This window comes from Lipotes vexillifer, unplaced genomic scaffold (assembly GCF_000442215.2).
Source record: "Lipotes vexillifer unplaced genomic scaffold, Lipotes_vexillifer_v1.1 scaffold308, whole genome shotgun sequence".
Lineage (NCBI taxonomy): Eukaryota > Metazoa > Chordata > Mammalia > Artiodactyla > Lipotidae > Lipotes > Lipotes vexillifer.
In genome coordinates, this window is record NW_006792985.1 from 2,272,965 (window position 1) to 2,291,666 (window position 18,702).

At 39.9% G+C, this 18,702-nt stretch overlaps 1 protein-coding gene across 1 annotated transcript in view; it reads left to right on the top strand.

The window, feature by feature from the left end:
- Nucleotides 1–18,702, top strand: part of FBXO16 (F-box protein 16) — a 57,072-nt gene that overhangs the window by 3,690 nt on the left and 34,680 nt on the right. The window contains exons 2-3 of the mRNA XM_007466183.1: nucleotides 1,254–1,368; nucleotides 9,867–9,902. Of these exons, the coding sequence (XP_007466245.1) occupies nucleotides 1,270–1,368; nucleotides 9,867–9,902 (135 nt within the window). The 5' untranslated portion in view covers nucleotides 1,254–1,269. The remainder of the gene's footprint in view (nucleotides 1–1,253; nucleotides 1,369–9,866; nucleotides 9,903–18,702) is intronic.

Sequence of the window (18,702 nt, forward strand, 5' to 3'; positions counted from 1 at the left end):
AGCCAGCATCAGTAAACTGGCCTAGGGGAATTCCCTGGTAGCTCCAGTGGTTAAGACTTGGCTCTTTCACTGCTGTGGGCCTGGGTTCAATCCCTGGTCAGGGAACTACGATCCCACAAGCTGAGTGGTACAGCCCCCCCCCCCAAAAAAAGTAAACTGGCCTAGCTTGGTCTCATGACTGGGGAGGGGGAGGCCACCTTGATTAACCAACACAGCAGACTCTAAATAATTAGGGAAAAGTAATTCCTAATGGAAACTAGAGTGCTTTAATCAAATGAAGGAAGACATATTTAGTACTGGACATCTAAGAACAGCACATTTCCCCCATTAAACCCAAATCTGTCTGTATCCAAAGTCTTGGCTTTATCTGTTGTACCATTCTACCTCTTAAATATGGTATCAAGCTAGAACCCTTGTTACCCAGATGTCAGAAAGATAAGAGGGGAGGAGGAAGGTCACAAGGGACAAAGATAGAGTGTTTTTATATTGCACTGTGATTTTATAAATACTTCTTTCTGGCCAATATGGTATGTTCTTAGCTAGGAGAGGTTCTGGATTTCCCCCATGGTTCAATGAAAATCAAGCAGAGTTAAATAGACCTGGGTCTGATTTCCAGTTCTCCGCTTACTGTCTGTATAAATTTGGGCAGAGAGTATTATTTCAGTGAGCCTCATTTTCTTCATCTGTAACATGAGCTAAAACCCACCACCTCACCAGATTGTTATGAGTTTTATTTATTTATTTATTTATTTTTGGCTGCGTTGGGTCTTCCTTGCTGTGGGCAGATTTTCTCTAGTTGCGGCGAGCAGGGGCTACTCTGTTGCAGTGCGCGGACTTCTCATTGCGGTGGTTTCTCTTGTTGTGGAACACGAGCTCTAGGCATGCGGGCTTCAGTAGTTGTGGTGCATGGGCTCAGTAGTTGTGGCTCACGATCTCTGGAGCACAGGCTTAGTAGTAGTGGCACATGGGCTTTGTTGCTCCGTGGCATGTGGGATCTTCCCGGCCCAGGGCTTGAACCCGTGTCCCCTGCATTGGCAGGCGGATTCTTAACCACTGAGCCACCAAGGAAGCCCTGTTACAAGTTTTAATTGAGCAAACATAAAAGTTCCTGACATATAAAATGTTCCCAATAAATGTTATCCCTCCCATTCCCTGGTCCCAACGTACTAAAAGATTATATGGTATTAGTAATTTTAGTATTCTGAAGATTATATGATTCATTTCTTCTACAGGTATAGTTTTTCTTATGGAAGAATATCCAGTTATTTCATGATGGCATTTGCACCTCCAAAAAACATAGGTGGTCCCAAAATGCAGGCAAAGATGAGTACCTGGACACCCCTAAACCATCAGCTTTTGAATAACCGGGTAAGTGATGAGCTATTTTATCAGTTGGGTCCACGCCTTAAAGAAAAAAAAGTATTAAAATCTTGGTTATCAAAATATAAACATTAATTGTTTGGGACTGTGTAATGGATGAAAAAACAAAATGAAGGACTTTTTCAGAAACTTTAACTGAACGCTTGCTACATGGCCAGGGTTGGCAGTAGACACCGAGTTCCTGCCTAGAAAGAAAGGTCTTAGAATTGCTCTTTCCTCCACTGTCACTCCTCCTCTCTCTCACCCCAAATGCCCTTTCCCTTCTATCACTGGTTCTTTGCAGGAACCACCGGAAATGAAAGAGGAGGGGGTGATGTGTGAGGAGTTCCCCGCAAAATAGGTTTTCTTGCTAGAGTTGAGGTTACTGGATAATGCTGTACATTTAACCAAGTAAATAAAATGAGTCAACGTCAGCTGATTACTCACATTACTCGGATTCCCCTAAGAAGTTTATTTGCCACCTGCGTTCTGGGGAGGTGCCAGCAGAATACACCAGAAAAAGCATTGCAAGTGTGGACAGCTGGGTATCATGCAGGCATGTGAGATTGCCAACCTCTGGGGATTTCTACTCCTGCTTCAATTAGGGGGAGAATTTCCAACACGTCTGTGAGCTCCTATATCAATACTTATATACAAGGACCATATCTAGTTGACAGTAAATTACAATCAACATCAATAAAACTGACCTCATTATCTTGCTCCTACACACCAGTTCCTCCCCCTAAGGAAGGGCATCACTTTACACCAAATCACTCAAGCTGCAAATCTTCCTTCTCCCTCTTGGGTCCAGGGTTTGGTTTTCCACATCTTACAAGCTAATAACTTAGCCTGTTACTTATGGCAAAGTCACTACTGTTTCACAGTAGAAGACAAGAGATGCTTGGGTCAGAGACAAAGAACTTTCTTACAATGCAGCAAGGGGTGTGAACATGATGTTTGCACAGGTTCTCCTGGCCCACCTTGTGCCACAGGGGTGATGCAGAGACCCAGATAAATACTACACACACAGTGAGTTTGCACCACAGCTGAGGAACAAGGAGCCCAGGGAATCCACTGCTTTCATACTGAGCATTAGCAAGGCTGCTCTTGGTTCTAAAGGGAGTTAGTACCTCACCCCCCAAGGTTCCTTGCTGCCAGCACAGCCTGGAGTAATGGCCCAAGGAAAGGGCAGTCAGGACCTTGCACTTCTGGCATTTCAAGATATTTAGGAGATGAGAAGCTCAGGAAGGAGTGTCTACCACTGCTCTCCCTCACTCCCACACGCAATTCGTTTTGAAGCTCTATGAGTCTTCCTCCTAGGTCTCTTCATCCGGACCCCTTTTCTCCTTTCACTGTGTACCTCCAGCTCCACATTCTCAGTTCACGCCCTCATCACACTTTGCCTGGCACATTGTAGTAACCACCCCAACTGGTTTCACTGCCTCTATCCCTAGCAATCCATCCTCTCTTCTGATCCCAAAATGATCTTTCTAAAGTACCAAACTAATCCTATTAAGTAAGACTGATAACACGCTGCTCCAAAGGGTAAATTCCAACCCCCGCCCCACACATAGCACTGAGGACCCTTCATGAGTTGACTCAACCAGCATCGCAGTTCAAGCCCTGCCTCTGCCTCCTCTCATCCTACATACGGGCCAAGCTCTCTCATCCCTTCCACGCCTTTGTAGTACTCTCCTCATGGCCTCCTGTAAGAGTTATCTGAAATGTTATTTCTCGGGGAAGCCTAATCCCCCTTGCTTTTCTTTCCTCTCATCACTGTTTACCGACTTCTCCACTTGACTCTAATGTGTTTTTATATGATTTTTCTTTTTGTTTTTTAGGCCGTGCCGTGCGGCCTGCAGGATCTTAGTTCCCCAACCAGGGATCAAACCCATGCCCCTTGCATTGGGAGCATGGAGTCTTAACCACTGGACCACCAGGGAAGTCCCGACCCTAATGCGTTAAGGGTTGCGATTCTGTCTTTTCTCTCTGCATCTCCAGAGCCTGATGTGTTTCCTGAAGCACAAAGAATGGAGTCAGAGGTCAACTGTACTCCCTGAGACCTCCTTCATTGACTCTGACCTTCTTGTCCCCACGTCTCTCCTTCCTTAGCCTGGATTTGACCCTTTGCCTCTCTGAACTAACAGATATGCTAATCGCTCTGGCAAAGCATCCATCCTGACCCCTTCTGCTCAGGACTTTCCTGTTTCTACTCATTTGATGCAGAACATGAGCAAATTTGGGAGAGAGACAGAGGAACCAACATAGCGATCGGAATACTGAGAAGTAAAAGGGAGAGATACTGGAAAGGAAAAAGATAAAGGAAGTGAGGAAAGGAGATCGAGAAATAGAAAAAAGAAAAAGGAGGCACAAGGAGAAACAAAAGAAGCAGAGAGAGAAATCCAGCCTTCACCCAGCCAGGAGCAAAAAACAAGTCTATTGACAGTCTTTTTTAATTCAGCTCAACAGTTATTTATTGAGCACCTGTTTGCAATGCTCTTAGTTCTCCAACAGTTTATATAGCAGCTTCTCTGCTTTCTGCCCCCAGAAACTCCAGTGTTTAGTTTTGAAATACATTTTCTCATAGAATTGTAAAGGTTTTACGCACGTGAAAAAGTGACTTGAATTGAAATACGTATTCGTTGGATGTCTTGATTTTCAGAAATTTTCTTTGAAAAATGAGAAGTCTTCATCGATTTAGCAGCCATGGAGAAAAAATAGCTTGATTGATTGTCTGATTGCCTGTTGCACGTTGGGTTACTGGAGAAGCAGACTCTGAGATTGGCATGTAGGGCGTTGATGGGGGAAGGCTCTCAGGATCCATACCTGGGGAGGTGTGGGGAGGGAACAACGGGTTGTAGATTTAGGGCAGAGGAAGAAGCTGGGCTGTCAGGCAGTTGCAACAAGGCCTCCATGGACCGTGTAGGACACCCCAAATATCCTTCATAATCTTGCATTGCATCAGGGAGCCTGGCCTTTATACTTCCACACTGAGCATTCAGTGGATGGGATCTTAGTCAGGGCAGATCTCTCCAGCTCATGGCTGTCAGCCAGCAGCACTCCCAACAGTTGGGGGGAATAAATCCTTCAGTCCTGGAGGGGAATCTGGGCCGCGCATAATAGCAAGCATGACACAGCCTTATCTTGGTTCCTGAAGAGCTTTCATCAAATTTCATGATAATTTCTAAAGATGATATTTATTTTGTTGTTCAGAACTCCCATTTTATCCCAAAATTGCTTTATTTTGGTTTAGTTAGGTTCTAGTTTGGAGTAAAATTATTTTTAAAAAACTTGGGGGACTTCCACTGCAGGGGGTGTGGGTTCGATCCCTGGCTGGGGAACTAAGATCCCACATGCCGCGGTGTGGCCAAAAAAATTAAAAAAAAAAAATCTTGGCATGTGTATATACCCATATGTCTGTGGATTAATGTACATAGACACACCCATGGAATTTGGATATGTATATACCAAACTATTAATAGTGGTTTCTCCCAAAGAGTTGGATGGCATGGGAAGGTGGGAGGGAGGTCTGTTAGAAGAGTTTTTGGTGTTTACTTTATACAGTGCAATAATATTTCAAATTTTAAAACAATTTAAAAAACAAATATAAATAAAAGCAAACAAAGAACAAAAACTCTGAGAATTGAAAACACATGTTCCAGATCAGCTGTACTAATAATCTCCTGCTTGACTTCAGTGAGTCACTTACATCTCTGGTCTTTACTACCTTCCTTTGGAAAATGAGTGGGTTGGGTCAGATGACCTCAAAAGTCCCTTCCAGATCTAACATTCTGACTGTGTGAAAAGGATTAAAAATAGATGGCCAAGGATACAGCTCGGCAAAAGGTGTCCATACAATAACTTCAAGGGCTACTCTGTATTTCTAAAACAGGGCGTTTGTCACCAATGATCAGCGTAATTTTGAGGTTCTGTTTTTTGTTTTTAATTTTGCCTTTTTTCTGCTCTGTAGTAAAATGTGAAATACGTAACTGTCTCAGACTGAAAGTCACAGGGTTTTAACTTCACAGCAGGCTTTAAGCATAGAGATTGAATTCAAATGTAAACACCTAAAAAAAATAGCATCATCAGTTTAGGCAAATATAACAGATTATAAAATAATTCAGGCATTGTGAACTTTGAGAGAAGGAATGTTTTAAAAGTATGTATTTCTTTGCCATCCAGTGTTTTAATTGAAAATGATCAACATTTCTTTTTGAGTATGGTTCGCACATGTAGTACAGTACATGTTAAAAGGGTGTTCTGAGAAAAAGCACATAACTACCATATATCTGTCATAATTTAGGAGCCCCGAAATGTCTTATTCCTAACTTTAATGATGTCACATGGTAAAATATGCAACTGCAGTGTCAACAGACTAAAATAACAACCGTGGGATTTTGACTTAACAGCAGGCTCTGAGTAAACTGTGATGTAAACAGGCAACAGCATTCTGCAAGGAAAGAAGACCCACTTTAACGTTTCCACTTGAAGCGATGTTTCCCAGCTCTTTTTTTTAATTGGAGTATAGTTCATTTACAATGTTATATTAGTTTCAGATGTACAGCCAGCTGATTCAGTTATACAAATATATATATATATATATTCTTTTTCAGATTCTTTTCCCTTACAGGTTATTACAAAATATTGAGTATAGTTCCCAGTGGTATGCAGTAGGTCCTTGTCAGGTATGTATTTTATATAGAGTAGTATGTATATGTTAATCCCAAACTCCTAATTTATCCCTCCACCCCCTTCCCAGATCTTGAAGATGAAAAACCTGATTGCAAATCCTTGGAATGAAGACTTGCTCCAAACCAGAGAATACACGATTCTGAGTCTGACTGAGGACCTGACAATTAAATAATTTGTCCCAAATTATATTTCTTGTCAAGAGCAGAGTCAGAACCAGATCTGAGTTTGTCTGGTGTTTCTCCTCTCCGCCTTTACTCCCATCAGTTTCCACTTGGGTCTAAATGCCTTTTGGTAAAGAATTGGATTTGCTTGGATCCTGCTTAGACTTGGTTGTTGGCTCTCTGAACACTCCACCTCCCACCCTGTTCCTTTCCTGCCACCTTCTTGCTGACCCTCCTCTCCCCTTCAAGTCAGTGCCCTTTCCAATGCCCCCTGTTACCATTGGACACCACGATGGTCAACCCAACCTCCTTTTGAAAGGAGGTTGTGGTCTTGGGACCTAATCTTTTTTTCTTCCCACTGTCAGGCCAAAGTGTGAGCAGCGGTTCACTGAGAATATAGGGCTGGGACTTCCCTGGTGGTCCAGTGATTAACACTCCACACTCCCACTGCAGGGGGCCCAGGTTCGAACCCTGGTCAGGGAACTAGATTCCGCATGCTGCAACAAAAAATCCCACATGCCACGACTAAAGATCCCACATGCCGCAACAAAGATCCTGCACGCCACAACTAAGACCCGGCACAGCCAAATAAGTTTTAAAAATAAATAAATAACACATGTATCAATCTGTCCAACTAAATATAACCTTAAAAAAAAAAGGGAGAACGTAGGGCTGGAGGTCGGGATAGGGAAGACCAGGGATCTAGGGAGGAACCAAGTATAGAGTTGAGCTGAACAGACAGTCTGGAACCAATGATTAACTCTTTGGGCCTCTGCTTATCCCCTCTAAAATCAGGGAATTGAACAAAAAGATCTTAGGATTCCTTTCAGCTCTAAAATTCTACGACATCTGAAACTGTTGTTGTTCCATCAGCAGGTGTTTGTTGAGAGCCTGCTGTGGAGCATATAAGGGAAAGTGATTGTAATCTACACGGGAAGATGAAATGAACAGAATCACCTGGCAGGCAATAGCAAACCCTAGAAAGTCCAGGTGGAGCATGGGCTGCAAGTGGAGGAGGAGCTGGGAGGAGTGAGGTCAGCGGGTGCCGGAAATGTGCTGGTGCCAGGGACTTGGGCTGGGAACTAGATGATTGATAGGATTTGGTTAGACACAAGGGTTCAGGAAATATTTGAATCCTGATTTTTCAATCTTCTGTATTCTCTAGGTTCTCTTCTATTTTTGTTGTTGTTTTGTTTTGTTGTTTTGACAACGCCTGGGGCATGTGGGACCTTAGTTCCCCAACCAGGGATCAAACCCGCGCCGCCTTGCAGTGGAAGTGCAGAGTCTTAACCCCTGGACCGCCAGGGAAGTCTGCTCTTCTATTTTCATTTAGAAATTCTGAGTTTATCTGTTGCCGTTATTTGAGGGTCCAAGTAGCCCAGGTGGCAGTTAATTAGGGGGGAAGGGAGAATGGTATTCTTTTTTTTTTTTTAAAGAAGATAGTGGGGGTAGGAGTGTATTAATTTATTTATTTTTATTTTGGCTGTGTTGGCTCTTCGTTTCTGTGCGAGGGCTTTCTCTAGTTGTGGCAAGCAGGGGCCACTCTTCCTCGTGGCGTGCGAGCCTCTCACTATCGCGGCCTCTCTTGTTGCGGAGCACAGGCTCCAGATGTGCAGGCTCAGTAGTTGTGGCTCACGGGCCTAGTTGCTCCGCGGCATGTGGGATCCTCCCAGACCAGGGCTCGAACCCGTGTCCCCTGCATCGGCAGGCAGACTCTCAACCACTGCGCCACCAGGGAAGCCCGAAAATGGTATTCTTTTTCTTCTCTAAAGTATAAAAAGTGTCTGCCTGTGATGTATGAGGTTCCATGGTTAGTAGCAAAGATGACATTTTACAGGCCTTGAGGTTGTTGTTGAACCAGTTATTTCAATCTCCGTGTCATATGCCCTTTGAAAGTAGAGTTTGAGAGTCTGAAAAAGGAAGGAAAACATATCTGTTGGAAGAATGAAGCCAGCGCCTCATCCTCCTCCACAAAAGGGAAGAAATAGGCCTGAGCTACTTTCCAAATAGGAATGATCTTAACAGTGCGAGAGAATTTAGATAGTGCCAAGAGGCTCAACCACTGCCACCAGGGAAGCCCGAAAATGGTATTCTTTTTCTTCTCTAAAGTATAAAAAGTGTCTGCCTGTGATGTATGAGGTTCCATGGTTAGTAGCAAAGATGACATTTTACAGGCCTTGAGGTTGTTGTTGAACCAGTTATTTCAATCTCCGTGTCATATGCCCTTTGAAAGTAGAGTTTGAGAGTCTGAAAAAGGAAGGAAAACATATCTGTTGGAAGAATGAAGCCAGCGCCTCATCCTCCTCCACAAAAGGGAAGAAATAGGCCTGAGCTACTTTCCAAATAGGAATGATCTTAACAGTGCGAGAGAATTTAGATAGTGCCAAGAGGAAGGGAAAAACATCAGGCCCAATTTTGAAAGCTGACAGAGGGTGTAGTGTAGGAGTGAGAGAGACATTCACATCTGTTCACCGCTGTCTCTTGCTTCCCTCCCCAGAACTCCCTCTTCCGCCAAACATTCTCACATTAGTTGTCCCTTCCTCACACATTCAAATATACAAATGACTGATGCTCGGAAAAACCAGTTTAGAAATACACTCACATTGTACCGATACATCCACAAGGATATTCATTTGTCACGATCACATTCATTTAGTCCGGCAAACATGAGTCCCTGTAATATGCCCTGTACAGCACTCTGCACTGGAGAAGTCAAGGTGACTAAGACATTGTGTCTATCCTAAATAGTATATAGCGACAAACCCATACAGATAAACACTGAGCTGTAAGCCCAGAGGCGCACATATGCAAGTTTCTAATCCTACAAACATATAAGTCATGTACACCCCCCTGATATGTGAATTCATGGAAATATAAAAACAGAGCCACTCACTCATAAATTTCACAGGTTCTTATACTATTGATGCTGAAATATTTGGGGGAGGTTCTCCATTTTCCTGTTTTTCCTTTGTCAGTTTTTTCACCTCCTTTCAAATTGCAAAAATGATTTCACTTCACAATTCCATTCTTATTTCTGTTTTTTCTTTTTGGCCATGCCAAGTGGCTTGTGGGATCTTAGTCCCCAGCCAGGGATTGAACCCGTGCCCCCTGCAGTGGAAGCACGAAGTTCCAACCACTGGACTGCCAGGGAATTCCCAGCTTTTCTTATTTCTTGCCTTTAAAAAATTATTTCTTCCTTACGATGAATTATTTCACATGGAGAAACTGAGAAAAAAGAAACTTTGCCCAAGTTAAAAATAAGTAAAGGTATTTCCCCAGTGGTCCAGTGGCTAAGAGTCCTCACTCCCAATGCAAGGGGCCCGGGTTCAATCCCTGTTCAGGGAACTAGATCCCACATGTGGCAACTAAAAAAAGATCCCGCATGCAGCAACTTAAAAAAAAAAAAGTTCTGCATGCGGCAACGGAGATCCCATATGCCGTAACTAAGACCTGGTACAGCCAAATAAATACATAAAATAAATATTAAAAAAAATCAGTAAAGTACCTTTTCAGGTAAAAAATCTGTTTTATACTCAGTAGATATAATGAAAAGCCTGTCAATATTTATTGATACTTTAATGATGTCTTTTTTGTAATGGGTATTTTGAACCGTGAAATATGAAATCATTCCATTCTTTTTTTTATTTATTGTAGGTATTTGAAGAAAGAAGAGCTCTGCTTGGAAAATGGGTAACTATTTAAAGTATACTTACTTCTCAGTCAGAAAGGGAAAGACAAATACCATATGATATCACTTATATGTGTAATCTAAAGTATGGCACAAATGAATCTACCTACAAAACAGAAACATACTCAGAGACACAGAGAACAGACTTGTGGTTGCCAAGGGGGAGGGGGGGAGGGAGAGGGATCGACTGAGAGTTTGGGGTTGGTAGATGCAAACTATTACATTTAGAATGGATAAACCACAAGGTCCTACTGTATAGCACAAGGAACTATATCCAATCTCCTGGGATAAACCATAATGGAAAAGAATATTAAAAAAAAAGAATACAGGTATATATATATGTATAACTGAGTCACTTTACTGCAAAGCAGAGATTGGTACAACATTGTAAATCAACTACACTTCAATAAAAAAATAATTTAAAAAAAGTAAAAAGTGGGACTTTCAGTGATTAAGACTCCATGCTTTCACTGCAGGGGGTGTGGGTTCAATCCCTGGTCGGGGAACTAAGATCTTGCATGCTGGGTGACACTGCTCAAAAAAAAAAAAAAAAAAAAAAAAATAAATTTCTCTTGTGTTATGTTATCATGGAGCCCAAAGAATTCAGTTTGGACATAAGGTAATGAGCGATTGCTCATTCCCTCAGAAGTTTGACTGGTACTTTCTGTATGTATCAGCTAGCATTCAGTCAGAAAAAAAGAAATCATGCCAGTTATTTTCACAGACATAATTTAATAAATAGAACTGGTTAAATAAATACCAGAAGACAGAAAAGACAAAAAGGGAACATTGAGGTACCGTGGAGCTAGAGATGCAGGAATTAACTACCACCAGCTTCACTGATAACCTCAGGAGCCCAGAGAAAGGACTCTGGAGCTGGGACCATCCCTGCAGAGGACGACTACAGAATAAAATAGAGGCTATCATGGCCAGCTGATTCTGATATATCTGAGGAAGCATGATGTTTCTGGGAGTGTGGAAAAAACAGGATTCAGGAATCAACTGCTATTGCCAGGCTGGAGCTAAGGTGATAAGTGCCAGGAACAGCAAGGAAGCAGAAATGAGTGAGGTTCATCTCCCTCAGTTTCCCTCTAGTGACCCCTCCCCATTGGCAGTATTTAACAGGGAGCCCGCCGTCAAAGGAGAAATTTGGTTTGTGGAGCCCTAGCCTTCCGTATTCACAGAATATGGGGTGGGTTTGGATCTGAGAGTTGATAGCTTAGAAACCAGCACAGCTCACCCACTTAACTCCTTAGCATCCATATACACCCCTCTATGTATACTTAAACTTCCAGAGGAACACTGTAACAACTTTATGCTTTTACCTAACAAGATATGACTATCCTTAGTGCAAAGACTTTCACATTCTTCCTCAAAGGAAACACGGTCCCAGTGACTATTGTCCATCATGATCGAAGTCCGCATCTCTGAGCAATGCGTACTACTCCTCAAATTCCTCACCCGATAGTCTCTTCACTTAAGAGAACTGAAAACACGACTATGCAGAAACTTGCACTTTTAGGTGAATAGTCTTTTGTACCTTCTGAAGTTTTAACCATGTGAATGTTTTTAATCATGTGAAAGTATTACCTATTCAAAAGAGTACTAAAATTTTATAAAATAAATTCACTAAAGGGACTTCCTTGGCAGTGCAGCGGTTAAGACTTCCCGTGCTTCTAATGCAGGGGACATGGGTCAGGGAACTAATATCCCACATGCCGCGCGGTGTGGGCCAAAAATATATATATATTCTAAAATAAATTCACTAAAAATTAATTGAAAAATACTGCAGTCTAGCTAAGTTTTTCTCATATTCTATTTATGTTTTTAAACTAACTTTGCATCTGTTACCAGAAACTTTAAAAAGACATTTATTTAGAATGACTGTATTTGCACTGTCATTCCACTTACTATTAGTGGAAATCCCTAAATTTATATAACCAGGGCTAATGTTCAGCCAGTGCTCAGTGGTATGGCTGACCAGCTACTGTCTGTTTTGATTGGTTGTTAGCATTGTCAGTTGTTAAATATTTTCAATATCACCCTGGATGAAGTTCAAGGTCTTCAAAGTTTTTAAAAGGTCCTGTTTATTCTTTTCTTTTACCGTAACTAATAGAAACATATATTTGCAAAGATCACTAATTATCTGTCTACTGCAATTGGCTAAACTACAGGGGGTAGGCATGGTTCTATCATACTCCTTGTTATACATTCCTTGATGCTATCAGACATTTAATAAATATTTTCTAAATGATACTCACTGGTTTTTCTCTTTTGCCTAACAACAAACTTATTCCTTAAATTCACTAGATCACATAGTAATCTTTATACCCCCATGAAAGCTACATCAATTAAGTTTCAAGGGGATATTTCCAAATTTATTTTATTTTATTTTTTTTGCCTCTCCCTGTGGCATGTGGGATCTTAGGTCCATGACCAGGGATCAAACCCATGCCCCCTGCAATGGAAGTGCAGAGTCTTAACCTCTAGACCACCAGGGAAGTCCCTCCAATTTACTTTTATTCAGTTTTCTCTCTCCATTTTAATTTTTAGGTTTTTTGTTTGTATACTTTACAAACAACAGAAGAGATTGATAACATAAGAAATGCATTTTCCGAAAAAGAAAGGAGAAATAAGGATGTCGATTTAAACATAATATTACTTGGGATATTCATTGTAGGGACTAAGTATTGGTTTTAAAGGTCCATCTAGTATTAGAAATAAAGTCATTTTTTAAAACAATCTGGATAGTAAGAGGCAAGATTTAATATGAGACCTATTCAATGATAAACAATTCAAAAGTATTTTATATTTAGCCATAGAATGTCATTTTTGTTCATACATGGCAAATGTCTGATGTTCTGTACAGTTACAAACAAAATGATTAAGAGAAACTGAAAAAAAGCTCTTCAGCTTTGCTGATCCATGCTATTACTTAATCCATTTTCTCTTAAATCTTCTCTGCCCTTCAATCCCTGTTAGAAAAGGCAGCTACTTCCCAATGGACAGAAAACACCAGCAGAAATATTTCAGTTGGAAAGATAGTATTTCAGACTTTTTCTCAGCTTCTGCTATGTTGTTAGAAATAATTGTAATGTTATAAAGAATTTGATTAAAGTAGATGGCATCACTTTTAACTTGCTGGAAACAACCATAATCAGAGTTAAAATTCCAAAGAGAAACAGGAAAATATTTTGCAAGTTGCTTGATGAAGATTAATATCTGATGAATGGATAAAGATGATGTGGTGCATATGTACAATGGAATACTACTCAGCCATAAGAAAGAATGAAATAATGCCACTTGCAGCAACTTGGATGCAACTAGAGATCATCATACTAAGTGAAGTAAGTCAGAAAGAGAAAGACAAATACCATATGATATCACTTATATGTGGAATCTAACGTACGGCACAAATGAACCTATCTACAAAACAGAAACAGACTCATAGACATAGAGAACAGACTTGTGGTGGCCAAGGGGGGAGGGGGCAGGGAGAGGGATGGACTGGGAGTTTGGGGTTGGTAGATGCCAACTATTACATTTAGAATGGATAAACCACAAGGTCCTAATGTATAACACAGGGAACGATATACAGTATCCTGTGATAAACCATAATGGAAAAGAATATAAAAAAAGAATGTATATATGTCTATAACAGAGTCACTTTGCTGTATAGCAGAGATTTGGCACAATATTGTAAATCAACTATACGTCAATAAAAAATTGAAAAAAGATTAATAGCTGAGACATATAAAGTTACTACAAATCAATAAGAAAAATACAAATACCCCTACAGAATAATGGGCCAACAGAAGAATGAGAAATACACAAAAATATATGTGGGCAATAAACATGGAAACTATGTTCTTTTTACTAAAATTAGAGAAATGCAAATTAAAATAATGAGATTCCCAACCCCTCTTTTGGTCTATGGGGCAAAAATTGAAGAGATAAATAATATCCAGTGTAAGTAAGCATTCATTGGGGAGTAGTAGGATATGCTTAAAACACAATTAGAGGAAATGTAAAATAATAAAGACTTTTTAAAGACAATTTGACAGGATCTATTAAAATTTTAAATGCAGAATCTTTGAACCTATAATTCCACTTCTATTTATCTGGACTAGAGAAATATTCACATAGGACATGAAAAACCGTGCACAAGAATATTGCAGTGTGTGTAGGCATGTGTGTGTGTGTGTGTGTGTGTGTGTGTGGGTGTGTGTGGGTGTGTGTTTTGGAAACAACCTAAATGGTATCAGTAGTATATTGAATAAATAGATCATGGCATATATGTACTTCTATGAATGACTGGAGAAAATATCGTGCTCTGAAGTTCATTGCATATCTGGACGTTTATGGCTATATTTTGTTTGTTTTTAAAACTGTTGTGTAGTATTCCATGGGGTGGGTATACTCTAATTTATTTAACTGCTTCCCTATTTTCTTTTAATAAATTTATTTAATTATTTATTTTTGGCTGCTTTGGGTCTTCATTGCTGCGCGTGGGCTTTCTCTAGTTGTGGTGAGCAGGGGCTACTCTTCGTTGCAATGCGTGGGCTTCTCATCGCAGTGGCTTCTCTTGCTGCGGAGCACGAGCTCTAGGCGCGCAGGCCTCAGTAGTTGTGGCATGCAGGCTCAGTAGTTATGGCTCACAGGATCTAGAGCGCAGGCTCAGTAGTTGTGGCACACAGGCTTAGTTGCTCCACAGCATGTGGGATCTTCCCGGACCAGGGTTCAAACCCATGTCCCCTGCATTGGCAGGCAGATTCTTAACCACTGCACCACCAGAGAAGCCCCTCTATTTTTAAAAAACTTTTATTAACGTATAGTTGATTTACAATGTTGTATTAATCTGCTGTACAGCAAAGTGATTCAGTTATACATATATATATATTCTTTTCCATTATGGTTTATTGAATATGGTCCCCTGTGCTATACAATAGGACCTTGTTGTTTCAACTGCTTCCCTATTGATGGCTGTATGTGTATGTAAATGCATAGAAACGCATGAACATCAAACTGTAAACAGTGGTTATTACTGGGGAATGGAGTGAGATTTGATGGGAAGGAATAAAGAGGATTTTTATGTTTAATTCTGCAAGTACCTATTTGAAACTTTTAAAACAATAATGTATTCATGTTTTTATTGTGAAATTAAGTGTTTGATAATAAGATTCAGAAACTCAAGCAGATTAAGATAATATAATCAGTAAGCAAAAAATAACAAGCCTCTGTCTTCACCTTGCCCCTCACTCCCCGGGAACTTTCCTTGCTATTCGGTGTAAGATGAGTGGCACTGACACTCTAGCAACTGTCCTCACTTCCTGAAAGTGCAGCAAGAATCGTTGTAACAACTACTCTGAAAATAGGATTTTCACAATTCTATTGTCAAGAAAGCCCCATAAAAAGGCATTAAAATAATTATAAAATATAATATGATATGATATAAGATAGTATAGCATAATATAATATAGCATAGTGCCATATAATATATAACGTTAAAAAGGAACTAACTGTGAAATGAGGTACCTACCAGGATAGGAAAATGACCCTAGCTGCTCCCCAGTCTCACATTAGATCCCTGGCTACAATGTTATGGCTCTTTTTTCTTGAGAGGTGATGTAAGAGATGTTGGGGTGGCTATACACTACCGTATGTAAAATAGGTAAACAACAAGGACCTACTGTATAGCACAGGGAACTGTATTCAATATCTTGCAATAAATAACCTATAATGGAAAAAGAATCTGAAAAAGAATCTATCTATATATCTATATCTATATCTATATAAAACAATCACTTTGCTATACACCTAAACCATTGTAAATCAACTATGCTTCAGTTAAAAAATTAAAATTAAAAAAAGAGATACTGGGAGATTACCAAATTCCTGTACAGTTAACTCTTCCGTGGATTATTTACTTTTTGGATTATTCTTAGCACCTTTTAAATTCCAAAGGGATTTTCCCCAACTGTTAAGCATTCTTCTGAGTCATCTACCCACCTTCAATTGGTAGGAGTTCAAGGAATGCAAATTAGTTTTCTTTTAACCTAAATAAACACAATTAGAAAGGAAAATCCCTCGAGGCAAAGAACACCAATCAAAGCCAAATATAAATTATCTTTGTTGTAATCAGGGAGATAAATGAGGAACCAATGTAATGATCTTTTTAATCTCTAGAGGAAAATGTTTTAATGTTTTCTTTTATAGATTTCTTCAGCATTTTATAATCCTAATGTTCTTTTATATTCATCCTAAATCCCTTGTTTTTCAGTCTGAGCTCATTCTCTTTTTGTGGGCATCCATGAAAGTAATTGAGCTAACCTCAGTCATTCGAAATATACTTCCCGTCCTTGTCAATGTACAAACCTGGTAATTTTATGCTTTGTAATTTAATTGTTTGCATATCTATTCCTTTTACATTGATTTACCCCACATACTTATTATTTTTAACATCACTGTGATACCTTATAATATTAACTGCCATGACTACGAATCATGCACCATATTAGGAATTTTGTACATATTTTATTTAATCCTCATGACAATCCTGCAATTTAGATATAATTATCCTTAATGTGTAAATGAAGAAATTAAGAGGTTGTTAGTGAGACTCAAATGGCCTCATTCCCAAATCCACCATCCATCTGTAATGCCATACTTTCTCTTATCATGCTGATATATTAGTTTGCTGAGCTGATCCACTCTTGTTAGGCATTTGGGGTTATTTCTGATTTCTTGCAGTGCTAATAATATCCCATAAAAATTATTTTGTAAGCATAATCATCCTGGGTCCCCACGTAGCTCAGTTTCTACAGAGCCACATAGCACTGCCCAAAAGTAATTTTAAAAATGAATACCGATATTCATTTGGTCTCTCAAAGAAAAATCACAGGGGATCCAATTCAAAACTCATAACAATACTTCCCACATCTCCTTCCTTCATTCCCCAGTTCTCTCACACTCTATAACTGCTGCAGAGGTAGTTACAGTCTGAACCCCCCAAGCTCCCTACAAGCCCAAGCCCTGCAGCTCTTCTATCTCCATATGCCTCCTCGTTGGCTCTTTATTTTATAGATCAAAGCAGCTTCTTGGGCCTGATCCTTACCCTGGCCCTGGCCATTCTGGTCCAGCGTCTCTATATTCATTCTAATAATCCAACCCCAAATGAAAGAAGTCTCATTTTGTGGAAGTTGGAAATATGGACTGTGCAGAAACAAACATAGAAGAAATCTGGGAACACTCACACGTGAATACATTTTATTCACGTATTTAAGGTTTTGGGTTTTTTTTTTTTTCATTTTAGGATTCCCCATCCCCCCAACCCCACCCCCTGCGCATGAATTATAGTCTCCAAAGTGAGATTCATGGGTCACTGAATAGATCTGTAACAGTGAATAGTTTTAATCAAGAAGTATTCCTACTAATTAAAAAGATACATCCTATGATTATAATGAAGTTGACTTGTCATAAGGCTTATAAAAATACATTTTTACTTTATATGCCTTTTTAGGTGTATTTTATGATTACAACTAAAGTTTATTATAAAATTCTGATTACTTTATAATAACTAATAAACCTCTATATGTTAAATGCAATAGTATACAAAATACAAGTAGCCCTAAGCTTCCCTGTTTTCTCTTCTCTAACGGCCTAAAGAAGAAAAGAGATTTAGACTCTGGTAATGGCCCCTTCAGCTGCTAGATGTTCCCCTAAGAGGCTTTCTTTTGGTTTTGGCCAGCCCTCAAGTTCTTATCTCTGATCAGTCACTGATCTTGGGACTGGTTTGGGGTTATCTCTGAGGAAAATTGTGAAGTAACCAAAGCTTTTGTTTGGCATGCCCCAGATGGCTTTGGCATCTACTTTTTTTCCCCAGGTCCCCCTATCAACTTTTCCTTTGCAATTATATCAATCATTTACATATTAGTAGAACTTTAACCCTGTATATTCCCCTTCTCGGGGATATTTGCTTGCTATACCTTATCTCCGATTGTGAACACAAAGGTTCGTTTCTCGTCCTGGAGTTTTAATCACTAATGAGTTAATAGAGAAACTGTTGGGGGAGAGAGGCTGCCCAAGTGTCTTCTCTTGAGGTTGTCCCGACTTAGGGTGATTCAACTTAGTGAATTTTCGGCTTTATGATGGTGCAAAAATGATAGACATTCGGCAGAAACCATATTTAAAATTGTAAATTTTGGGGTTTTTTTTCAGGCTAGCTGTGTGCAGTAGGATATTCTTTTATGATGCTGGGCAACCAGCAAGCCACAGTTCCCAGTCAGCCACGCGATCATGAGGATACACAGCTAGTACACTCACAACCTTCTGTACCCAGATAACCATTCTGTTTTTCACATTCAGTCTAGTATTCAATAAAGTACATGAGATAGTCAACACTTTATTATAAAGTAGGCTTTGTGTTAGCTGATTTTGCCCAACTGTAGGCTCATGGAAGTGTTCTGAGCACATTTAAGGTAGGCTGGGCTAAGCTAGGATGTTTGGTAGGTTAGGTGTATTAAATGCATTTTTGACATGATATTTTCAACTTATGATGGGTGTATCGGCACATAACCCCATCAGAAGTTGAGGAAGATCTGTATTTTATAAGTATATATATTCTCAGTTTATGAATATGGCCAACTCTCAACTTACTGTTTTTATGTAACTCCAAGTTTTGAGGTCAAGTGCATTTCTGTGTCCACACCCCAGTCTTGCATGGGCTCACCCATGCAAACGTGAGAAAGGGCAGATAAGTGGTAAAACGTGGAATTTACTAGTTAGGGAAAGAAATACATGCTA